At 42.3% G+C, this 26,340-nt stretch overlaps 1 protein-coding gene across 4 annotated transcripts in view; it reads right to left on the bottom strand.

Annotated features, from left to right (window-relative positions):
- The window catches only part of POU6F2 (POU class 6 homeobox 2), a 479,107-nt gene that overhangs the window by 244,802 nt on the left and 207,965 nt on the right, over positions 1 to 26,340 (bottom strand). For all 4 annotated transcript variants that reach the window (XM_025449467.3, XM_049096429.1, XM_049096431.1 and 1 more), the window contains 2 exons: positions 15,435 to 15,526; positions 12,122 to 12,350 (listed from right to left, as the gene is read on the bottom strand). In XM_025449467.3, the coding sequence (XP_025305252.2) occupies positions 12,122 to 12,350; positions 15,435 to 15,526 (321 nt within the window). The remainder of the gene's footprint in view (positions 1 to 12,121; positions 12,351 to 15,434; positions 15,527 to 26,340) is intronic.

The raw sequence follows: 26,340 nt of genomic DNA on the forward strand, positions 1-26,340 counted from the left end.
AAGCTGGTACAGAACAATCATGCATGTTGGGAGCTCTCCCTCCATCTCTGCTGTGCCTACATCTTGCTCTTCCAACGGCTTGAACTGCATTCCTTCCCTAAACTCTTCTTCCTCAGAAATTTCTTCCTTCCCTGGCTTTAGTCACATACGTTGATGGCTTCTACAATATGCTCTCCAGGTCAATCCCATTCTGAGCTTTATTTATTTTTTATTATTTTAAAGATTATTTATGTATTTATTCATGAGAGACACAGAGTGAGAGGCAGAGACATAGGCAGAGGGAGAAGCAGGCTCCCCATAGGGAGCCTGATGCAGGACTCGATCCCAGGACCCCAGGATCATGTCCTGAGCCAAAGGCAGATGCTCAACCACTGAGCCACCCAGGTGTCCCCCATTCTGAGCTTTAGATCTGTGTACCTCCAACTAGCTACTGGTTTCTCCATTTACAGTTTCCACAGGAAATGAACTTACGTGTCCAACTAAACTAACCATCTCCCTCTCTTTTCTCTTATCCTTCTACATTCAATCCATCACTAAGTCTTACCAAATGCACCTCGTTAATGTTTCCTAAATCAGTCCTCTGCTTTTCATCACCACCACCAGGACCCTTTCTCCCCTGGATGACTACAGTAGTCATCTAGACTGGAGTGCCTACCACAGTGCCTGGCAAAGAGTAGATGCTTAGGGAGTGTTTGTGAGATTGATCAATCAATCTCTGCACAGCTCAGGGCAGGAAATGAGGTTTAGCTTTTCCCTGGAGGGGCTGAGAAATAATAGCTGTGACCTCTCACTGGAAATCTGCCCTGCAAGAATCACACACATAAGAGAAGACAGGGCTTGCTTGGCGAGCCTTACTTCTTCATTCTCTGAAGGGTGGGCAGAGGGGAATGGGGACCAACTCCCATCACCTTATTTTCAACACCGCCCCTCCCTGCTCCCTTTCCACTTCCCTCAGACACGCAGTAGACTTCTTTATTTTGGTTCCAGAGGAAATCTGAACCCATAATCCCAGTTCCCTCTCATCCTTGGTAATGGAGTGAGACTGAGAAGCGTTTGGAGCACAGTCTTTTCCTTTGTCTGTGTTCAGTGTCATTCCAGGGACAGCCATGTTGGAAAAGAGCTCTGATGGCTTGCCTTGGAATCCAATCCAGTTTGCACATGCTAGTGTAGACACATCGCTGCATACCATCAAGAGCCCTGATGGATTTACAGCCTTATTATGTACAAACTGGGGATCACATTACTTCCCTGCCTTTTGCTTTGAAAATAAATGCTTTGGCTTTGCTTTGACATTTATGTGGCAGCTGGAAACCATTATCCTTTGACAATGCTTTATTCCATTGACAGTATCTCTTAAATACACAGTATACTAGTCATACTCCTCATTCATGTGCTTCCAGTTTAATCCATACCCCAGTGCCTCAGTGACGCCTGCTTCAAGGATAATGTACTGCAGAACAGGCTCTCCAGGTATTTTAAATAAAAAGTCTGAAGCCTCGGAGATACGGAGGTTTGAAAAACTGCAGGAGTAAGACACACGCAACAACTTTCATAACTTCTTTATGGTGGATTTGGTATTATTGTATGGTGTGTCATGTGGGGCTCCCCTGAATAACACTGCAAATATGAATTTATGCACTAGGTATTTTTAATATTGGACTTTGTGACAGCAAGCCACCTATCAGAGGCTGAGAAATCATTGCATCCTAAAAGCCACAGTCCATTCTTCTTGTTTCTGCGGCAGGTGCTGCATTGCCCTTTCTGTGAGTGGTATTAGGCCTTCTCTCTCATGTCCATGATGCCCCTGGGGATGCAACTTTCTGAGTGCGGGCATCACTAGAATAGCGCAAGAGTAATTCATTAGGAAAAGCAGCACACATGGCCACCTACTGTTTTCTTCCTCAAGAATGATACCAGAATGCTCAGCACACGTTTCAACCCCTCACCCACTCCCTGACAATAAATTCTCCTTTGATCAATAAAATCAGGCACATTTAAAGGCAATTTTACTGGTATTAAAGATGGCTCATACATAATGAATGCATAGAGTTGCTTTGTGGTTGTATTGTTAATTTGAGAATTAATCCACTTTGAGTTGAGGGATGCTTTTTTTAAAAAGGTGGTTAGAAGGTCAAGACAGCAGACCTATAGACTTCACCTTGTCAATGCTAATAATGAGGCTTTGGATATGACTTTTAACCTGAATGAATACAAAGTATTCCGATTTTGGAATAACACTTATTAATGAAGAAATTTTAAGAAGGAAAGCCATCACCCATAATTTCTTACTGTCTAGGGTCTACCAGTAATCCTTTGTTATATATTGTATTTCTCTTTTCCTCTCTCTGCGGGGTTTGTGCGTGTGTGTGTGGCGGGGGGGTGGGGCGGTAGTTTCTTTCAAACAGCTGGGATCAAATTGTGTGCATGTGAAATCTTTATTATTTTAGTTTGCTTGTGCATCTGAGAAATAGAGCCATTAACACTTTCTTAAATGGGAGAACCTGAATCTCTCAGCTTTCCTTAGCTTTTATTTCATTGACAGTTTTGTACTCACATTTTCTTTTTTATGTTTTAACATAAGTTGGTATTTTATTGGTAATTTATGAGCACCACACCACCTGCTTCCCTTTTAAAAAAAATTGAGATACATTTTACATACAGTAAAATTCACCCTTTCTAACATCCAGTTTCATACTTTTTAAAAAGTTTTTTTACTTATTTATTCATGAGAGACACAGAGAGAGGCAGAGACATTGGCAGAAGGAGAAGCAGGCTCCATGCAGGGAGCCCGACGCGGAACTCGATCCCAGGACCCCGGGGTCACGCCCTGAACCGAAGGCAGATGGTCAACCACTGAGCCACCCAGGCGTCCCCAGTTTTATAAGTTTGACAAACACATGGATTCATGTTACCACCACCATGATCAAGACAAGAGAACTGTAACATCAGTCTTCCAAACTCCCGGGCACTGGGTTATAGTCAACTCTTCCCAGCTCCCACCCCTGGTCACCACTGATCTCTTTCTGTCCCCATAATTCTGCATTTTCCTGATGTTACATAAATGCAGTCATACTTTTATATCTGTTCATGTGCTATTTTTTAAAAGCCCCCAATTTTTCCATATATTTGTAATCTATTTTTATATTTATCACTTGAACGCTACTACTTTCAGAAATTGTTAATGTGTTGCGTTCGGAGGAGCCACGTGGATAGCCCGTGCTACCTAATGGGTTCTCCTAATGGAATCGTAGAATCTCAGTGTTGGAAGGAATCTGAGAGGGGACCTAAATCAAATGTTTATGCAGAGTATCTTCAGTTGGACAATGTAGAGCCTTATAATACCAATTCTAATTATGTGCCTGAGAAATGCCCTCCCTTAGGAGTGTATCCTCATTCCCATTGGCAGCAAGCTTGCCCAGAACCTGAGTGGAAGTGATATGAGCCACTTGTGAGCCAAAGCTTTGAACAGCATTGCAGTTCTGCAAATCCTTCTTTCCTTTGTGATGAGAAAGGCCTATCCCAGAAAGAGGACCCCCCTTTAGCCTGATCCTAGAATGAACATGTATAGCAGGGCCACTGCTCACTGCAGCCAACACAACACATATTAGGAAACAAAGACATAAACCTTTGTTGTACCTCGCTGAGATCTTGTGCTTGTTTGTTACTACGATATAACCTAGGAAAGCTCAGAGATAACCAGTGTCCTGTCATCAAGCAGTTCAATATTTCTTCATTGGGAATCTGTGTGATAGCTTTTCTTAGCACCTCCAACTTTAACCTGGGATACTCTTCCTCCAGATATTGTGTGGCTTTGTCACTCATGTCCTTTGGGTCTCTGTCCAGTGGAAAGACTGACAGTGATGACTCTGTGTAAAATACATCATGTCCCCATCCCTGCCACCCTGCATCTGGCTCATCTCATACATGTCCTGCATGAGCACAGAAGCACCTTCAGTGCTTCAGTCACTGCTATATGCCAAATTGAGATCATGACCTCAAATGCTACAAAAGCTCAGTCATTATGTGTTGGGTAAATGAATAAAATTAGCCAAAAGCAAAAACAAAAATAAATAAGGCTGTTTCTTGTTAAGCTGTTTACTGTCCGACAATTAAAAGTATGGTAACGTAATGTGTCTCCCCTTTGACTTGTCCCATTGTTTCAAACCTCCATCTAGGTTTCTTCTTTTTCTAATAAACAGTGTTTGGTCTTTCATGCTTCTTACATTAAGCTGCTTTAAGTCTTTGGAGTTACACAGGCACAACATATAAATGCAAACATAACATCTATGAAAATATAGCATAATTGCATTGTCTTTAAGTTTGCTCATCTCTAACACATTGGGTCCTGTGATGGACACTCAGCATGCAAGGGCAAGGCATACAAGGCCCTCCAGTAACATCCCTTCCTACTCCTCTGGTCTGGTTTCCTGCCACTTCAGTCTCCTAACCTTCCCTTGAACAACATTCAAACTGTTCAGAGGACTCTAGACTCCATGATCTCATGCTTTCTCCTCTACACTGAATGTTCTCTTTACTTCCCTTCACTTGGCTGACTCCCACTTTAAAATCCATCCATCTATCCATCCATCCATCCTTGATGCACCCATTCTTGAGCAATTATTATGAGCCAAGCACTGTTCTAGTTCTTGGTCCACATCACTGAGCCAAACAAAAATGCCTACTGTAGGGCTTATATTCTGAGGGCAGGACGTATTATTTTTTATTTTTTGGAAAAAAATGTTAAAATGCTAATTTTTATTGCTGAGTAGTATTCCATCACATGGTATATTAGTTTCTTTTTTTAATTTATTTTTTTATTGAGTTCAATTTTCCAACATATAGCATAACACCCAGTGCTCATCCCACCAAGTGTCCCCTCAGTGCCCATCACCCAGTCACACCAACCCCCCGCCCACCTCCCCTACCACTACCCCTTGTTCATTTCCCAGAGTTAAGTGTCTCTCATGTTTTGTCACCCTCACTGATATTTTCACTCATTTTCTCTCTTTTCCCTTTATTCCCTTTCACTAATTTTTATATTCCCCAAATCAATGAGACCATATAATGTTTGTCCTTTTCCGATTGACTTATTTCACTTAGCATAATACCCTCCAGGTCCATCCATGGGCAGGACATATTATAAGCACATTATGCACAGATCTTGTCCTCTAGAGCACCAGGGCCAGGCATTGCAGTGCTACCATCACTGCCCAGTGTGGTTGCAGTTAGCATGACCCCAAGTGCTTATAGAGAAGAAAGACAAAAAGTCTCAATAATTTCTGAAATTTTTAAGGCTATGTAGAAGGTAGTAACTGTTAGGGACAAAGGAAGTCAAAGAAAGAAGGTTGGGGGAACAGGAGTGTTGGGGAGCAGTGAGGGGGAAGGAAGTAGGCTGATGTTTTCTGGGGAAAGAGTCCTTCAGGCAGAGGAAATGTCCTGTGTAAAGGCCCTTGGGTAGATACATGTTTAGAGAACACCAAGGAGGTCAGAGTGCTGGCATCCCAAGTCCCACTGGATTGAAAAAGAGAACCATGGGAGTGAAAAAGGAAAAAATAAATTAGACTGAAGATGTATGCCTTGGAAAAAAACATGACATCTGGAGCTGAGCAAACCCAAAAAGATCAGAAGCTTCTCGGCTTTTGAGAGAACCACAGTCCCAAGGAAGCCACAAATCTTTTAACTATTGGAAACTTTAAGCAACCTCTCTGGCCCCTAGAGTTTCCATGAGCCATACATGAACTCAGGAAGTGCTCAAATAAAGGCATATTTCTCAACCTTCTCTTCAGGTGTAGCCAAGAAAGATAAAGCACAGGGAAGAATCTTCCAGGGGTAGAGTGAAGGGCCAAGGAGACCCATGGCCAGGGTTCTTCCCAAGGGATGATGTCCAATGGAGGAGCCTCTCCCTACCTACAGGGGAGGGGATCTTCACCAAGTCTGCTTGCTAAGGCATCAAACTGGCTGTGGACAAACAAATTGTGCCATATCCTTACAATGGAACACAGCTAGGAAATAAAAAGAAAGGAACCACTGACAGACCCAATGACATGAATGAATCTCAAAAACATGACGCTGAGGGGAAAAAAGCCAGACACAAAAGCGTACATACTGTAGAAATCCATTTATATGACGTTCTAGAACAAATAGAACCAATCACTGGTGATAGAAAGCAGATCAGGGTTGCCTGGCTGGAGGGATGGGACTGACTACAGAGGGATCCAAAGGAACCTTTTGGGGAAAATGAAATGTTTTCAGTATTTTTTAAAAAAGATTTATTTATTTATTCATTCAGAGAGAGCGAGAGAGAGGCAGAGACACAGGCAGAGGGAGAAGCAGGCTCCATGCAGGGAGCCCAATGTGGGACCCGATCCTGGGTCTCCAGGATCACACCCTGGGCTGCAGGCGGCGCTAAACCGCTGCGCCACCAGGGCTACCCATGTTTTCAGTATTGACCGTGGTGGACAGCGGTGGTGTAAGTGTGCACAATTATCAAGACCCACTGAGCTGTGCACCTAAGATCTATGCGTTTTATTGTATGTGAATGATGCCTCAATTAAAAAAAAATACCAACAAAACACAAAAAGGAAATGCGATGTGACTCGCACATGAAATTCCTGAAACTCAAGATATTCCCACATACTTTACCATGTACAGACTTTAATTTGGAGAGTGAGAGGAAACTGGGGCAGGGAAACTACCCCTGGCCTTGATTTGTCAACTTGCCTTGAACCTAATTGCTTTTCCATGTTCAGGTTAAGCAGCACTCTCTAATGTATTTTTGGTCATTAATTTAAATGTTATGCTTGACTGAACTGGAATGTTCATACTTTGATATAAATCTCCTACGTAGCACATTTATATTCTCCATTTATGTGGCCCACAGCGATTAGTGGGTTATCTCTCAGCCTGGGCAATGAGAAGGAGTCACTCGCTTGAATCATCCGTCCTATACATAGACCCACCTCTGCTGTCCCATTACCCCCTTTGCTGCTTGTTGTCACTTGTTTTGAGGCTCTATTTGTCTATATGGTCTACCTAAATCTAAAGAAAGCAAAAAACACAAACCATTTGCGTGAGTTCCATAGTGGGGACTCCATTTTGCCACATTAAATAACAATCTAGTTCCCACACTAGGACAAATGCAAATTATATTTTTCATAGAAGCTATCTGTGTTTTGAAATAATATATAAATGGAAGACAGACTTTTAAAGGAGTTTATAAAGTATGTGACAGAGCGCCCTTAGTCATTTTCCTTCTTTGAGCTTCAGGGTCATTGTTAGTCTCATCTCATAGATATGGGTTTGCTGACAGCCACCTGAGACCAAATCTCTGTGAGCATGGGACAGATAAGGGACACAAGAATGGAAGGACCCAGAAGAGTGATGGTGGAAGGTGTTTGGAAGGGGGCAGGGGTTCTCCAAGCTAAGAGTGGAGAGAATGCAAAACTGTAGCTCAAGTAGGGACATGGAGTGTTGAGGAGTCATTTCTAGATCTTATCTGAGTTAAGAGCACTTCTGGGCTTGAATCCCAGCCAGAACTTCCACAGACTTCCCCTAAAATATTCAGAACCTAGACCCCACCCTTGGCATCTCTGAGTTTGTCTCCATCTCTGTCCATGCCCATAGGAGGGCCTGCTGGTCTGTATAGTGGACAGGCCAGTACACAGCCTGCCTGCCTCCCCTGATACCCCTTTTATTGATGAAGGAGGCCCTAGTGTGTCTCTTAAGCATGTTGTGCATGTTCCATCCCATGTCATCCTGGCTCCCTCCTCCACCCACAGTATAGCTGACTGGACAGGAATGCATACTTCTGCATGGGGCAATCAATCTCTAGTCTGGCCACTGATCTACAAGGTAGCCCAGAATGCAAAGTCTCAGCCCCTCAGGAATTGGAATTTTGGGGAGTTTGAGTTTTTGACAGATATGGGAACGGGGATAAAAATAGAGATGGTAGAGTCAGAGGTAGCAGTGGAATGTTCCTAAGAGGTACATGAGTTGGGAAGATGCCTGTACTCCAAGGAGACAGAAAGGAATGTGAGTGAACTGCAATTAGGGGCTAGCCAAAAGTCAACCAACACAGTAGAGAAGAGTCATAAGGAGGAACAGGGGAAGAGAGGAGACAGGTTAGAAGTGGGGCATGTGCCTTTCTGCTCAGAGGGGAGAATGATACAGCCCACAGCTTGGTGGTTCACTGGAGTCTCTAATCCCTAAACCTCATTTCCAGGGCCCCTGAGGCTAGGCTATAGGGTGTTCCTGGGTTGCTGTAAGATTTCTAACTCCTTATTCCTGGTTGTTTCCTTACAAGAAGACACCCTCATTGATGACGGTGGAGCACTCTCTTTCCTGCATGGAAGGATCCAAGGAGAAAGGGAAAACAATCCCCAGACTATGCAAATGGGTTTTCTGCAGGACAACATGGTTCTCTTTTTCATCAATTTGAAGCTTTTGCTGGATAAAATCTCAGAGCAAAGGCTTTAATAATGCTTCCATTGTGCAAGAGAATGCCTCTTGGTCTTGGGGATGTGAATGCCCTAACAGAAGCAATAAGTTAATTCTCAAGTAAGTTATTCCTTTCAGTTATTATTCTCATTAGAGACCTGGTTTGGGGAGTTAGAGCAGGAAAATTAACAAGGGCACTTACCACAGTCACATGGCTCCCCATCCCCCAAGGGTGCTCAGAGTTTGGGGAGGCTGCTGGAGATAGTAGGGGAGCTGCCAAATGAATTTTGGAAAAGCTCTCTAGACCAGCCTTTTTAAAATTTTAGTGGTCATAGGAATCTCCTGGGAATCTTTTAGGAATGCAGGTTCTGTTCAGTGTGGCTGGAGTGGGGCCTGAGAGTTTGCATTTCTAACAAGCTCCTATGTGAGCTGATGCTGCAGGTCCAGGAAAGATGCTCAGAGGAGGACACAGTGATAAGACCCCTGCTGCCTGAATGGAGAAAAGCCGCTCAGTGTAACACCATGTCATTAGTGCTCTTTAAAATACATGCATGAATCATGGCCTCTGAGGGCCTGAGAGTAATTCCATGTCACTTGATAGTGAATGTAAGTGAACCAGCTCTTAATCCCTTTAGTAAAGAAGATGCTGGAAAACTTATCCCTGAATTCCAAACCATTAAGAAACTGATGTCAGTATTTTTCTTTCTTAGCAAATTTGTAGCTTCTGATCTAGAAGAATGACAGGCTGAAGGGCTGGGCAGGAAGGCTGGAGGAGAGTCAGAGATAATTCCAGCTGGCAGACTTATTTCGTGAATACACCTTAATGTTTCACAATGAGGAAAGGGGGAACCATCCAAAGCTAAGCACATCATATGGAAACAGGTTCTACTTCAGACCAGGGGTTTAATACTTAAATCCTTCTCCCTCACACTGACGGATCACATCTGTTTTATAAAACCAACCAAGACGGTGTGGTATCTGTTAGTGTTGGGCAGACTTACTGGTAGTTTCAAAAGACTCTTAAAAGCCTTGGAAGTCACTATTCTAGGGTGGGCTGGCGGGGTGTGTGTGGAACATTCTACCCCATTGACTACACAAATACTCCTTCTGGGGTATTGTAGCCCATGTACAAGATTGCCACCCTCAAAAGAGGATGAGACTGGATTATGTCTAGTCGGCTAAGTTTTTAAGTCTACCAGGACCCGTGCAGATGACTGTCTGCCTGCCAGACAACCACCCACCATCCCTAGAGTCCCATCACCTTCTGGGATATAACCTGGAAACCCATACAAGCCATAGACACTGCCTACGGATTGTTGAGGGCTGCAGTAGGTTCCCTAAAGGTGGTGAGATCATCCTTGAGTCAGATGCTGGCTGACAAGGTGACCAACTGGCATTGCCCTTCAGGCAGTAGACACTCATCTTGGGCACTGTGGAGATTCGAGACATTTGCCTGATCATCATTGTTACTGTCCCTGGACATCTGACAGGGTGACTAACTACTTTTAGTTTGTCTGGGACTTTCCTGGTTCCAACCATGAAAGCCACATGTCCCCAGAAAACCCCCAGTCACTAGCAAAGCAAGATGGTTGGTTACTTCTTAAACTAGGGAGGTTGGGTAATAAAGAAATCATGTGGGAAGATATGAAAGGAAGAGAAAAGCCCAAGGGAACTTCAGGGGAACTTTCCTGGATCTTAACAGTGACTCAGGAACTGGGATTCATTCACAAAGTTATTGAAGAAAAAAATTGTTGGAAGAAGAATGAGACTGATGAGGAAGGTTTTCTTATACAGGCTGACTTGCAACCGGGAGTGTTTTATTTTAAGGACCTCATCACCTGCCCTCCAATATCACCAAGATGACAAAGGGAGACATGCTCCTTATGTTGGTGCAGTAGACAGTGCTTGACCATCAACTCTAATCAATACACTTCTGAAGATGAAGCCATTAAGAAAATCGTGTAAGAAGCACCAAGAGATAAAAAGAGTCAACACCTTTATTGAACCTACTTACTCAGGATACAAATCTTAGGATTTATTTTCTGAAACCAAAGGTGCCAAAAAGAACCAAATTCCCAACCATAAACTAATCCGAAATTTGATACTTAGAGAGAGAAAATTTGATGGAAGTCCACATTCCTCATTGGTTCACAGTCACTAATTTTGAGCCATTAAAATAACCTGGGACTAAAATCCTTAAAATACCAAACCATAATAAAGATACGACAAGCCTGATTTTTTGGACTCTGACTTTGGCATCTATTTTAGCTGAGCAAGATTAATTCATGACCTAGGAACTTTGTGAGCTTATGTTTATTTATAATATTCAATATTCCCATAAGCGCAAATGTTGCAAATGGAAGGTTGCATTTTGATAATGCCCATTTCTTCATTAAGATTTCATCATCCACCTACATTAGAAAGCCTCTCCTTACACTTTGTTGCTTCTGCTTTCACCTTGTTTATTCCTGCCTTATTTGCTTAATCTTGAGATCCTGACTCCCAGGCACTCTCAAATTTGAAACAAGTAAAGTTTGTGCATTAGTGTGTCCTGGGCATGCATAATTTATGAATGGCAGGTTTCTTGGCACAATTTAATGGTATGAGAGAGACTTTGTTTTAAACATTAAAGGGAAACTCAGGAAGTGGCAACACTAGGTGGGATATTAGGACATATGGTGTGTAAAAAAGTTTCGGTCAAGAGTTAATCAGTTCTTACATGGTCTACTTCTTAATCTATGGGCTGATGCTCTGGCCATAAGTAGCCCTGACATTTGACCACATTTGACCATTTGACAGAAAGTACTTTAAATTGTTCCTCCTGATAACTTAATTGAACTCTAATTAAAAAATAAAAATTCTTTCTAATTGCTAACATTCATATCAATGGGGAAAACAAACACCTTTGAGCAGATCACAACAAATTCATTTTCTCTTTGTTGGCCATCTTAATTGTATCATATTCAGGCCATTTTTCACCATAAAATTATTCCTTTGGCAGAGTCTTATGTAAATCATTTTATCAAATAGTGTTAGCAAATCTTTCATAGAAAAGTGAAAACCTTTGTAGTACTGAAAGAACTCTTTCCAGCATAAAATGTGTCCAGCTCTTGTTATAGGCCCATGTAATTATAAAGGCTCAATATATGAGTCTGTTTTTCTCATTACACAGTATGATCTCAAATAATACAATTTCTGTTTAATAATTATAACTAAAAATGCCTAATAAGAACACAATAACCAAAATAAGACTTCCAAACGCCATCTTGTATTGGAGATGATCCAACCACTTCCCACTCAAACAAAACATGTATAACCTTTCTTTGCAGATAGCTAAACTGAAAAACTCATGGGATCATAACTCATGTCCTTAAATAAAACACAATAATTTTACATCCAGGTTTTTGATGAAAAAAACTAAGCAATGATTGCTCACGAGTGCCTCCAGAAGACCTGAATGGTCTCAAATCAATGCTAGGAAACAAGAACTGATAAAGTCCATGGTTTGAGTGAGCCTGGGATTCACAGACAACTTGAAACTTTGCTACCTACACGAGCCTTCCATCTCTCTGATAGTGGGAGCTGCTCAATACCACATTCACCAATGGGGGCATCTGAGCACTTCAGAGAACACTGGCCAGGGGATAGAGCCCTTTGTGGCCCATGGAGACAATGGGTTGGTTACCTTGTAGATTTTGCAATGGTAGAGTCATAATGCCTCCAGCTGCAGCTGCTGCTACCAGCCCTTGGATGTTGGTGAGATTCGCGGTAGGCAGTGTGAGGACCAGTCCTTGTTGTCCTCCTAGCTGTCCAGCCATGTTGAAGGGGATCAGGATGGGCTGGTTGAGGGCCGGTGTGCCCCCCGGCATCACGCCAGCGACAGCGGAGGCCAACTGTTGTGCTGTCAGAAGTGGCTACAAGGAAACAGATAATCCCAGCTCACTTTCCAGTGGAACCAAGACATGGCCTTTCAGAGCATTTTCTTCTAGGGCCCTAGGTCTTCTAGCAGGGTCAGAAGTTTCCTGAACAAGTAGCAAATAAACATGCTCTATTCCAGAATGAACCAGTAGGAAAAAAATGGAAATCCCATTTCATTTACATCTTTGGAAAATTTCATTTGCTTTGGATTTCTTTTGAGGAGCTCAAATACCTTTAAAAGTAATACCCTTACACTTATGTTATTCTTCCAATGAATTTCCGTTTGATCTTAACCTTACATATTTGAAATTCTTTGCTAATTTGTTCTGTGCTGTTCCAGAAAGAACTCATTGGCATCAGAGGATTGGGGGGTGGGGGGGGTGGTGGTGATCCAAGTAGCAGTAAAATAATGTTTTTATTTATTAACTTAGCAAAAATAAAGTAAAAGGTTTACAGCATGCTGGTAGGTCTCTAGTGACATCATTATGTGGATTTAGGATGTATACACAATCATGAAGTCTTTTGGAAGGCAATTTGGAAATCTATATCAAGAGCTGCAGAAATATTCAACCTCTTTTGACTCAGAATATACTCCTGGGATATAGCCTGAAGATATCATTCAAAAAGACAAAAGATAAATGCATGAAAATATGCATTACATGTAAAAATATATAAATGTTGAAAAATATTTTGTTATAGTATTAAACCCAATAAGATATTATGCAGTCCTTAAAGTGGATCATTATTTTGACACTTCTTTAGAAAAATAGGAAATGTTTATAATATGAGAATACATGAAATAGACTGGATAATCATTAAGCAATGATAACAAAATCATTAAAATGCTAAAATTGTGTATGTATATTAAGAGTTCTGAAAAAAACTAGAGAAAACCAAAAATACTTGAGGTGGATAAGTCAGAAAGCCTTTTAATGCTGTCTCTTGCTATTTTACTGTTCTTTGCTCAGTTCATGCAACGTTAGAAACACAGGTCTGTGTCCAATGTTTATCCAATAGCCATTGTTTGAGATAGAAAGGCAGCCTCATTGGTGGTGTGCGCTTTGGGCACTAGATATATATGAGCATGGATGTAGGCTCTTCACCAGGGTGACATAGGAGGGATTCCGGCCCTGGCCAGGCCAAACCAAATGACTGGAAGGGTCATTGGTCTTACAGTTCTCAATCCAGAACTTGCATAGCACCCTTTTGGGAACCATGAGAGACATAATGCCATGTCCATTCTTTCTTCTTTTCAATACAAAACTCTTATTGAACGGTTTCAACTTTTTTGTTCTAAGGAAGCATGATTCTAGAAAATAAAAGGTAATTAAATATAGGCACAATACAAAGCCCAGTAAATTCTAGCCAGGCACTATTCTTATATTGCTGTGTATGTATTAATGCAGTTGGCCTACCAATGAGATACAGAGAGATTAGTAACTTCCCAAAGTCCTGTATCTGGTGGGTGTGGGGGGTTCATGTTAAGGCAGGCTGTTCCAGAGCCCATGGTTCACCCCTTTCTCCCTATGCCCTCTTAATACACGGAACAGATTCAGAGAATTGGGCCTGCTCTATTTGAAGATGAGGGGAGGAGGGCTGAACTCACTCTTTGGCTGTTGCTCACAGTTCCTTCTGGGGAAGCCTCTGATTAAGTCCTGGGACACCCATGCAGCCTGGTTTTAGACCACTCAGACTACACAGGTTTAGCTCTTAATGTATTGTTAGACTCTATTAAATTCACACAACGTAATTGCTGCTCTTTTAGAAAAAATAATCAAGTTACATTAAAGCACAAAAAACTATATTTTTTAGGAGTAAGTACAAAAGTGTAAAGTGGTCCTCAACTCGCTGATGTTCTATCACTGTAGTGATATCGTGATAAGAGCGGAGGCAGATGGCTGATTCTCAGACCACACAGGTCACAGATCTGGGGGTTTGGGCATGTAGTATTTTTTAAAATTGAATTCTCAGGGTTAGAGCAGGGCATGCACTCTCTAGTTTGTCAGAGTGCCTACGACGTCTCACTGTCTGGGTCTGTCACGCACTTATCTGACGTGGAGGCATGAGTTTGTCACCCCTGGTGTGTTCCCACATATCCACATGCACATGCACACACATACAGACACACACAATGTCACAAGCATGAAATTAGAGAAGGCATAGCCGGAAGATGCCAGCTTCTGAGATTTCCAGTAGAACCCTCTCTGGGCTTCCAGGGATGAGCAGACCCCTCCCCACACTTTCTGTCCTTGAGGACCACAGCATCCATGCCCTGGGACAGACATTAGGACTTGAGAACACAGGGACACTGGAACAAAAGTGAAGGCCAACTCAAGCTCTAAACTTGAGTCTTGAATTGGTGAGCCCTAAAAGTGCTGAAAGTGATTCATTTGCAGGAAAAGCAATGAAGCAAAAGTGAGAGACAGGTTCACGTATCCACTTCTTTTCCCCAAAAAAGCAAGTGTGCTCCAAAAGCTTCCCACTAAATACCAGAGGTAAAACAACAGCAAAGAGCCCAACTCTTGTAATTGTGTTCTACATCTCCATATAACCACACCGGGCTGCAAAAAACATATATTGGACTTTAAAAAATAATGAATGTATTTCTTTATTAATGCAAGAGCTGCATGTGATGTACAGTATTGTCAAACCCAATAAGCTGAACTTGCATTAAAATTGCATTAACTTTTTTATATTAAATCACGTCTTGTATTTCAAAAATGGCTATAGTAAGGTTGAAATAACTTAATTTTCTTCACACTCCAGTCATTAAAGTTTTACTTTCTCGAAAACTGCATGGTAACCACCGGCACAATGGTAGTGGGTAAAAAAAAAAAAAAAAAGTTTCCAAATGATTAAAACCAACATTTCCTTTAAAAAAAGAGAAGTTCTGCAAACATTTTTTTTCCTTGATGATATTTAATAAATAATGCAGTCATACAGTTTCCCCTGCAAAAATTTATCACCATATTTGCTCTGTTGGAGTTGATTGGATTTAGCTCATTATTATTTATTTGGTTATTTATATGGTTAAAGCAGCTTAAATGCAGCCGAATGGAAAGCAGTTGAGAGATACTGACCTGAGGCCCAACCGGGAAAGGGGGGTGGGTCTGACTGGCCTGGTGTTGGTCAGGAGTGCCTGGGTCTGATAAAGCCGGGTTTCCTCTGGCCCCTGGAATTCAAAAGAGAAGTGCTCCCTTTAATATAAGATCCAGCCCAGGGAACTGCCCATGACCCCATTTTCCTGTGATGTCACATAACATTAAGGTACAGATGACACGCCGGAGTGCTTTATCAATAGCTCCAGCGCTCAAATCACTTGTCAACTGCATAAATTATGTTAACGAATATTCAGGATGGCCAGTCATTCTGGGACACAGAGGAGGCTGTGACAGGACAAATGACACCATCATCAGTCGCCCTAATAGGCTTGCATGATCCATCAGTTTGTGCGGTGTATGCCAACGCGCTGCGCGGGTGGGAAGTCGCATCCTTTATGCACAGGCGGGCAACAGCTAATCTAATTTCCCAAAGCCTGAGAACGCATGATCTCAGACATGACCGAGTACATCTATATTACCCCTTCCTAGGGCTCCATACCCTTAAGCCTCTTCTCCATACACAGGGTCGACACCAAATATTAGGAATTGTTTTCCTAAAGACAGCCTTTTTCCATGTCACTGTACATGATATCCTGGAAAGCATATGGATCTCCCAAAGCAAGTTTCCCTGGCGCTCCCTGAAACAGTGGGAATCCCCCACTCACACCGGGGAGCCCCACTGTGCTATGTGAGGAGCACAGCTTACTTCCTGTGCTGGAATCCCGTCGGATGCCAAAGCACAAGAAGTGAAATCCCACCCAAACAGCAAGTCTTGCAAATCTTCTGAAACGGTGTAGTTTCTGTGTGTGTGCTTGCGTGCTTTGTTCCAGGACAGACTGGGGCAGGGAGCGTAGAGGCGGCAACCATAAACAGAGGAAGAGGTAAACATAAAAAATAAATAAATAGAGCCAGCTGCAGTTTTTGAGGGGTTTGACTCTGTAGCTTTTGTTTTCTTGGTGGTTGCAGTCCAATTCCAAGCCATCTTTAACGAGATCCTCTTTCCTGATGTTTGTCCTATGAATAGCAAGTGGAAGACAATTCAAACCCTGTTTACTGCATGCCATGGACGACCAAGAAAAAAAAGATATGCTTCTGTCACGCTTATAAATTTTAAAGAAGGTATTATTGGCTCATTTAAAACACATTCTTCTATATATTCTCCAAAGGGACAGACTTATAAATAATGGAAATGTGGAAAAAAATATTTCAGCACATTAAACTACAAATAAAATTGACTGCTACACATTATTCAATTGACTTCTATCTCCACTGCGATGTGTCAATCATAACAGCATTTTATAATAGGATTAAGCAATAAATGTGCAAAGCCATTATGCAGAAATCTGAAAATCTGATTAATTTGTAATATTTTTTTGTGCAGAAAGTCAGGAATGGACATTGCTTGGGGAATACTTACAAGCATTCTATTGAAATTTCTAAATTGATTTGGAACAAACTAATAAAAACACAGACTTGCTGACATTTTATAAAGTGAATTCTGTCAAAATATGTTTGGCATTTTAATGATTGCTGTCATTTAATAACAAGGGTAAGATGACCCATCAAAAGATGCCAACAATTTCCTCATAATGTGCACGAGACCTTCCTTCTAAATTTTTTATATGCGATTTACTCATTATGCTTGAGTAGCAGAGCACTTTAAACCGTGCTACTAGGCAGGGTGAATCTCGTATTTTCTGTTCTTGTATCACCAAGTCCAATTTTGCCTTAAAATTCTCAGCAAGGCTTTGTATGCTTTCACAGAGCAAAAACAGGTCTCAAAGTGATACTTTTGGTCGTTTAGATATATTCACAAATAGCTAAGAATCCGCTTTGGTTTAGTTTGTGAACACACTTTAAAATTTGGGGGTGGTTGCCCCCTACTCATTGGCCACGGATTTTTACACCAGACTGTGAAGAGAGCCTTACAATACACAGGGAATGAGAAAACTCCTTCTATACAATTAAAACATAAATACATCTCAATTTCAAAAATTACTATGCTGTGCCAGGCCCTCCCACTTTGAATTTTTTTTTCATGTGAACCAGGCCCCCTTTTTTGAGCTCGTTCTTAACACTATACCATTGTAAGATTTAGGCCCTGTCCCACACAGGTACTGTGTCGACAGGATCGTGTTGTTTGTTGCCTGTAATTTACACAGATCACATTTGTTTACAATTTATTCTTTGTTGCTGGAGGCCCTCAGCAGCACATGGCAGCTTGTTTTGAGGCTGGTTATTCTCAAAAACCATGTTCGGTGCAGTACGGGGCAATTCCACACAATTTCACGTGTAAAATGAAGTCTTTCACAGGCTTTAGAGGAGATTATGTATGCTCTCCTGCCTGGATCAAAAAGTAATGTTTCTTCTTAATGCGCATCTCCATTTTCCCCAAACACATGTATCATGCTTAACCTTGTAGGACCATAAACTAAATCTGTCTGGTCGGAAGGCAGCTCCCAAATCAGGGGCCTTCTCAGAGCCAGAGGGGGAAAGCTAGCAGTCAGAATGAATAAATGACGTCGGCTAAGGGTTTCCAAGAGATTTGGAGCAGCACGTAGCTGTGTGTTGGCAGAGACTTGGAGGTCACCTATTTCCATGGCCACGTGAAAACATAAACATAAACAGGCTGGGCGGCTTCCTCCTGACCAGGATCCTAGGAAACATGGTACCTCTCTGTAAATCAGGGCTGTCCAGAAAGCTCTCTGGGGCCTGTTCTGAGTGTTATAGGCTGTACTTCTCAGGCAGCGTCCCGGAGCCTCCGTGGAGCCGGGACAGTGTCTGTTCCACGCGCCCAGTCCCTGCGCGCTGGCAGGTCATTCACACTGACCGAATCTTCACTCAATGGAAATAGTGGTTTGGCTTTTCATTTGGGGTTGGAGGAATTCCCATAAGATGGGCATTGGCCTCCACTTGACTACTTACTATGGTTTCATACAAACCTTGGGAAACACCTTTAAATTATTAGCTTATTGGCAAATTCTACCTCGATTCCAAATTAGGCACTAAAGGCAGTTTGTTTTCCAGGTTAAAAGCAAGGGCTCTTTTACATTGCAAACCCTGCCTGGGTCTCAGTTACACCACTTAACTAGGTGTGTGAACTTGGACTTGCTTTCCAACTCCTTTATGCATCAGGTTAGTCTCTTAAAAGTTCGAGATGACAACAGGGCCTCCCTCCATAGGGTTGCTGTTGTATGGCTTCCATGAGCACATATATTTATAAATTTCGTAGGCTGGAGCCTGATTGCGCTAATTCTGTTGATTGCTATTACTTAATAAGATTCCATGTATTTTTAATATATTTAATATTATCTGATTTGCCCATGACACTCACCTGCCCCAAGTCCACTCAATGCATACTCCTGTCCCTCTCTCTGAGTGCGGTCCATGTTCCCTCCCATGCCACCCTAACTGCGTATTCTGTGTCATTTGACTAATGTATGGAACTGATCTGTAAGAGCCTACAAATCTATAGGTTTGCATGTATAATGCTTCTTTTAGCCCATGGTAATGTGATCAGGAAATACGACAAAATGATATTGGCAAACAGCTTCAAAATTCTCATCCACCAGGGCTTAGACCAGTAGTTCCTACTCAGATCTGAGAATCAGAGCCTTTCGTGGAGCTTCTGGAACACAGAGGTTCATGTCGCTCAGGAGGCTACTGATGGGACAGCTCAGGAGTGGCAGTGGCTCATGAATGTTCTATAAAACCCACTGGGGATTGAGGATGACGGAGGGGCAGCGGTGGGGTAGCTGGCACCTACACAACTTTGGATCTCCTTTGCGCTGGGGAACCACACATGATTCATTCTGTGAATGGCAGATGAGATACCAGCTGGCACTGTCCCCTCGCCTTCCAAGTGTCTTCACCTGCAGCGTCCTTCCCTCTTAGGCTGGTTGACTTCTAGCTTGGTGATGAGAAGAACCATCTCAGAGGCATCAAATGTGTAATTAGGATTTGTTCACAGGTCACTCAAGGAGTGTGAAAACGGATTTTAAAGGGATTATAATATAAAATTTTAAATAGCTATATAATAGGAGTCAATTCTCTGTAGATACAGGGACCTCCTAATGTAAGCCTGATAAGGAAAGGACAGATCATAAAAGGTGAGACCCTGAAAGACTGAGCAGGAGTTATGCTCAGACGCAATTTCTTTTTAATTGCTGAAATGCCGGCTTGTCAGAGTTCTGGTTCATTCCACACCATCGTTCCTGTGATGATCTCACATCTGAAACCTGCAAAGCTGCCTGCAGGCCCCTCTGCTCCAGAAGGATCAGACTATCTGCAGAACAGAGGGGGCGGGGCCCGCAGACCCTGTTCTCACCCTTCGGTGCCTCTCTCAAGGGATAGCCTTGAAAGTTCCACCCTCCCACCTGCTCAAGGTGGGAGCTCCTGAACAACCACCGCTGTGTTCCTTATATCAGGTTCACTTTCTCTTGCAAATTCTTCATCTCATTCTCATTCTTCTTCTTCTCTTCCTCTTCCATCCCTCCTCTCCCGCCCTTCCTCCTCTTCCTCTTCTTCATACAATGTGTTTTCATTAACTAAGGCAAATCAAAGCTTGACACCACCCAGTTCCTCTACAAGTAGAAAAGGTATGCAACCTAGTAGTGTACTAAATGCTCCCAGCCCCACCCGCCCATCCCCCAGCCCTTTTGGGACTTTTCTAAATAAGACATTTTAAGAAACAAATATAACATATTTAATCTTGAGAGAGTATACTCCTTTCTGGAGCCTTATCCCATTCCCTTTGCGGAAGAGGATATGAGGCCAGAATAGACTGAGAAGGAACCAGAATCGCAAATATGAATTGTTCATTCAGAATAAACCAACTCCACTTTCTCCCACGTGCTGAGCATCCCTCTCACGTTCAGAGCATAAGGTTCCTTTGTTAGTGACCAATGCATTTTTAACAAATGGGTCTCTTTAGAGATAGAATTTGGGTTTCTGTCCTCTATGCTTTGGCACAGACATAATCACATGAAGGTCACAGGGATCTTTCAGCTTCTTCTGGTATTTGGAACTTTCTTACCCACTACTGGAAGTTTTCACCAGCCTGTGGGGTGGTGCAAAGATTTCTTGCATCTAAAGATGGACAGTTGAATGCATTATTATTTCATGTTGGGTATGCAAAACCAGCCAAGCAGAGCAGAGGCCCCTCTAAATTATACTTTCCTTTCTTTCAATTTCTTCAACATTACTAAATGCCAAGGAGGGAGTGGATGTGTCTATAAAAATCTTTTTTGGCCACTTCCACTGTTTGCCACTGCTTTTGCCAGTTGGGATTTCTTTAGGATACTGGCCACACATGTATTTATGTATAGAACACTACCCTGACCCTTGGCGGAATTGAAGACTCTGGAGTAATAAGCTACTCTTGAAAATTAAATGTTCATTCATTCACATAAGGGTTTGTGTGTTTTGCAAATCCTGTTGATAAGCAGTAATGACTTCACTCATTGAAGCCTGGAGAACAGAGGTCTGATGAAATTCATGTGAAAAATGAATTTCTTTATTCTCCTAGCAGGTGACTTCCCTGGCCTTTAGTGGAGGGAAATCTAGTTCTCTCTGAGGAAGGGACGAAGGTGCTCAGTGGTCTTCAATGCTGATATTTATTTACAGGCTGCACATATGTATGAAAAGTCAAAGGGAGATTTGAGATATCTAGATAAAATATAACAAGATATCTTGATTTGGACTCAATTATCTGAAGACGTTTTTGTAACATCTACCAGAATTATTCAAAAGTTGTTTCTGGGGATCCCTGGGTGGCGCAGCGGTTTGGCGCCTGCCTTTGGCCCAGGGCACGATCCTGGAGACCCGGGATCAAATCCCACGTCGGACTCCCTGCATGGAGCCTGCTTCTCCCTCTGCCTATGTCTCTGCCTCTCTCTCTCTCTGTGTGTGACTATCATGAATAAATAAATAAAATCTTTAAAAAAAAAATTTATAAAAAAAAAAGTTGTTTCTGTTCTACATGTAGACTTTGTCTATGTATGCTGTAGAATAAAGACATTTTTTCCTTTCTCAGAATTTACTAAATCTCTTTCTGGTCTTCCTGCAACAGTTTTTTTAACCATTTGTTTTCACATCCACCTAATAAGAGCAGAGCTGAACTCCTGTGATAACTAGGCCAGTAAAGGACTCTACTCCTGTAAATGCTTCCTCCCGGAAAAGAAATGAAAAAAAAAAAGAGTCACAAACACACGTAAGCAAAATTCCATGACATACTATTGGCATATAGAGAGCTTTGGGGTATGGATTATTCCTTGAGTACTGCTATATCCACAAAAATATAAGTTCTTCTGGGGCAAAGATTCTTTCTAACTCAACTTTGCATCTCCTGAAAGCCAGCTCTTTAGCATGTACTGTATGTACATACATATATATGCATGTATGTGTAGTTATGAAAATATGCATGAATGTTGGTGTTTATGTGTGTCGCAGTGAGTTGGTATTTTTAAAATGATGGAGATATGTATCAAAGTGAACTGAAACCATTTAGACACAGATTTTAAACCACCTGAAAATGGTTCACCTAATTTTTAAGTCAACACTGTTTTCAACTGAAGGATGAACTCTTTGCTCTCAACTGATAGATAGGACTCTGGTACAGCCCATGGACAACAAAGTCAAGTATACCCTATGCTTTCATGCCTATCTATGGAGCCTCCTCCTTTCATGCATCATCCATGCTTAACCCTACACCAGGGCCTGCTACAAAATTTTTGGGGCTCAGTGCAAAATAAAAATGCAGGTTCCTGGCATGAGACTGGGAAGTCAATCTCCTCTTTCCCAAGGCTGCTGTTCTAATCCATGGCATGTGGGTAGACCCACCAGATTGCAACCATCCCTGCTGGGATGAGCAAAACCCCTGGATCAGGGGTAGGTGAGAAGCCTCCACTGAGTTGTACACTGAGCATATGACCCTCTCCGCCCCTGACCCAGTTCCCCCCCAGGAAAGGCAGAAAGAAGTGAGCAATGGCCACGGTCGGCCTCCAGGGTTCTTGGAATGCCAGGGGCAGGGAGCAGGTCCTGGGGAGGTCAAGAGGCAGTGGCTGGACTGCCCAAGGCTCTAAGCCCCCATCCACTCATATACTTTTGTTCTCCCATCAGACTTTACTTAGAAGACACAATTTCAAAGGAAATTATTAAAAGTTGCAAGACAGTGGCCTCAGAGCACTTGTCTCCACTTCAGGGAGACCTGTGTGCCTACACTGGCTGCCAGGCCCTGCTCACTGTCAGCTCCCGTTGAAAATTTTGGGGTCACTAGTTTTCTCTCAAGGGACTTCCCAACAAAGGGTCCTCAAATTTTGAAAGTTGCACCTAAAGCTACACCAGGAAGCCATTTTTCCAACTCAGTACATATTTTTGAGAATAATATTTGTGTCTGCAGAGGAATTTAGATACGGTCTTTTTCCCCAACAAGAAATTGAACTTACCAATCATCAGTGCATCTATTAGATATCCCTACCAATGCCCACAGAAATATGCCATGGGTAGAAAATTAAGATAAAACATTGCTTTGTCTTCTATAACTTCTCAGTTCCCTAGGGGGAGGACAGGGCATGAATCCCTCAAAAGGGAAACCATGTAGAACATGTTACCTATCTTTCATTTTTAAACCTAGCTTTTTAAATGAGTACTTTCTCTTACAAAAAACAAAAAAAACAAAACAAAAAAAAAACACCTCTCTCTTCTGACTGGCTATTGGACCATCACCAAGCTTGCCAGCAAGTGGACATGATCTAAATACTCCAGGGCAATATAAGTAGCCTATTGATTTAAGTTCTCCCACATTAGCTACTTATGGTTCAACATGCAAGAATGACTAAGAACTGACTTTAAATATGCTTGAAAAATGATCAAAGCAGTTAAAGAATCTGCTTTAAAATTTTGGTACACACACCAGTGAAAAGTGTGTGTGTGTGTGTGTGTGTGCGTGTGTACATGCATGTGTGTGCATGTGTGTTTGGAGTGGGAAGATGAGGCCAAAACCAGTGAAGCTAGTCCACTTTTTCTCACCTAACCCCTGTGCTGTAGCACTGCGGCATTCAAGTGGTATGGGGTGGAAGTCGTTGTAGTTCTTATAATATCCCATCCTCTAGCCTCTTCTAGCGATATTCAGGTTTGTTTTCGAATATCTGCAAGCCTCTCCTTGCGGCCTACAGACTTGGGGGGCTGGTCCATCAAAAGTCTCATTAGGAGATTTTTAAACTTTTCTAGTTTATCAAAGCTCTTAGCTGAGCAGTCCGACACAGAAACCTGGAAACTCAAGCTTGAAAGGGAAGAAGGGTGTCATATAGAAATTGCTATGCCCCAGATCCTGGCTCAGACCAAAAGTTTCATGGAAACTGCAGTGGTGGATCATCCCCCTCTTCTCCTCCAGGACCATAGATGCCTTCCAGGGACCTGAACACTGTGCGCGCACACACACACACACACACGCACGCACCTTCAGCTGCAAGGAGGCTGCTGATCTGATGTTCAGAGCATGCTTTAATCATAAGTTACAACAGAATAATTAATTATTTCAACTGGAGATGGTGGCCTCTGGGTACAGTCGCTTCTGATCAAATACACGTGGTACAAGATCTCAGAGACCACCACTCCACCAGTGTAGAAACTGTGGTCTTCCATCCACCTGCAGTGGCTGCATTTGTGATGGCAAAGATCAGCTGGTTGGATAATCACAGACCACTGACCTTCCCAGACTCTGAGATGTCACAGAGCAGTCAAATTAAAGGAGCACGTTAATAACTGTGTGAATAGAAAGATCTTAGCATTTAATTTTGCCAAGCAAAAATAGCTTCAAAAACTGCAATGAACTGTCATTATCAGACAACAAAGGCATTTTAATGTCCCTCTCTGACCCCAAAGGTGTATTTACATTTATTTTTTAAAAGATTTTATTTATTTGAGAGAGAGAGAGAGAGTGCACAGGCGAGCACAGGCAGGGGGCAGGAAGGACAGAGGGAGAGGGAGAATCAGGCTTCCCACTGAGCAGGGATCCTGAAGAGGGGTTCCATTCCAGGATCCCAGGATCATGACCTGCGGGCAAGACAGACACTTAAATTGACTGAGCCACCCAGGCACACCATGGGTGTGTTTATATTTAAAGACAATCCTTTAAAAAGAAAAATATTTAGCCTAATGAAAAATTCACTACATTGGACTATTTTTTTCATTTTCTCTTTGAATAGTGTCTATTTCGTGTTAGGGGACACTGGTCTGTCACAGAGTATTGGGGAGCTTCTCGTTGGCATGGCAGGGTTTAAGGAATCAGCATCCCACTACCTATCCTCCTCCAGAAACAAAATATGTCTGACAAATGCTCTAAAAATGTTTCTTCTTGAAATAACTAATCATTCATTTCCCTCAATCCTTATTTTTAAAGACATTGATACAATTTTCTTTCCATAAAGTTCTATGTGCTAAGTAAATACATTTATTTCTTTATTTATATATTTATCAACCCTTACAATAATCCTAAATGTAAGTTTATGATTATTATGTCCATGTAACAGGAAACTAAACTTTATAGCGGTTAACTCACTATTGTATAACAAGTAGATGACAGAGAGGTGGCCATCTCCCAGGCCATCTGGTCAATGGAAGGCCCATGTCTTTGTCAGCTAGACTATCTACTGCTCAAATACTTTATAATAGCTAGCATTTACTGAATTCTTAGTGAGAGCCCAGACATTTTGCTCAGTATTTTATATACATTTTCTCACTTAATCTCCATAGAAGCCCTGTATTATCAGGATGATCATTCCTATTTTACAGATGTGTAACCTAAGGTTTAGACAGGTTAAATAACTCACCTGTGGTCACACCATTAATGAGCAGTAGCATCAGGATTTTAACCCAGTTCTATTAGACTCCAAGGCTACACTACCCTATACATCAAATGCAAATGTTTTAGGGAGGCAGAATACAATAGATCCCCAGTGCCATGATAGAAACCATGTTTTTCAGGTATTTTCCTAGTGGAACTTGGCTTCTGGAGACCTCTATGTTCCAGGTCTGGGAAAGTGGGTGATGAATGGTGCATGATGGGAGGAGGGTGAAGGCTGGGTCCCACCAGACATAAGCTTTATTCTGTGCCCCATTTTTTTCCCAGACAAACTCTGACAAATTCCTAAGAGACAAACACCCCCATCTTCCTTAAAATAATGTTCTTAATAAGCTAGCTATGCAACAGCTGCATTCTTAGGGTCTCCATTCTCAAGGCACGATCTCTGGGTCAGCAGCATCAGCATCGACAGGGACCTTGTTAGAAAGACACATCTGTAGGTCCCTGTCCATCCAGGTTTGAGGTCCACCGAACTACAATCTGCATTGTGACAAAATCCCCAGTTAATTCACACCCACAGTAAAGCGTGAGAAGTACTGGTTTTGAGTTTTTAAGTCCTTCCTGCCTTCCCTACAGTCCCTTCCTTCTTTTCTTCTTCTTCCTCTCTTGACCCCTCATCCCTTCCTCCCTTCCTCCCTCCCTCCCTCCCTCCCTCCCTCCCTCCCTCCTCCCTCCCTCCCTCCCTCCCTTCCTTCCTTCCTTCCTTCCTTCCTTCCTTCCTTCCTTCCTTCCTTCCTTCCTTCTTTCCTCTCTTGTCCCCTCATCCCTTCCTTCCTTCCTTCCTTCCTTCCTTCCTTCCTTCCTTCCTTCCTTCCTCCCTTCCTCCCTTCCTTCCTTCCTTTCTTCCTTCCTTCCTTCCTTTACTTGGGTGGCATTTAAACACAAATATACCCCAAACACCTAACTTTCGTCAGACACTCTCAGGGAGACTGTTATATCCTATTTCACAGAAGTCAGGGCAGGGACATGTGGGGACGTAGCAGAAGACACTCAAGAGGACTACTCTGTCACAGTAATAACCCT

Source organism: Canis lupus, chromosome 18 (genome assembly GCF_003254725.2).
Source record: "Canis lupus dingo isolate Sandy chromosome 18, ASM325472v2, whole genome shotgun sequence".
Taxonomy (NCBI): domain Eukaryota; kingdom Metazoa; phylum Chordata; class Mammalia; order Carnivora; family Canidae; genus Canis; species Canis lupus.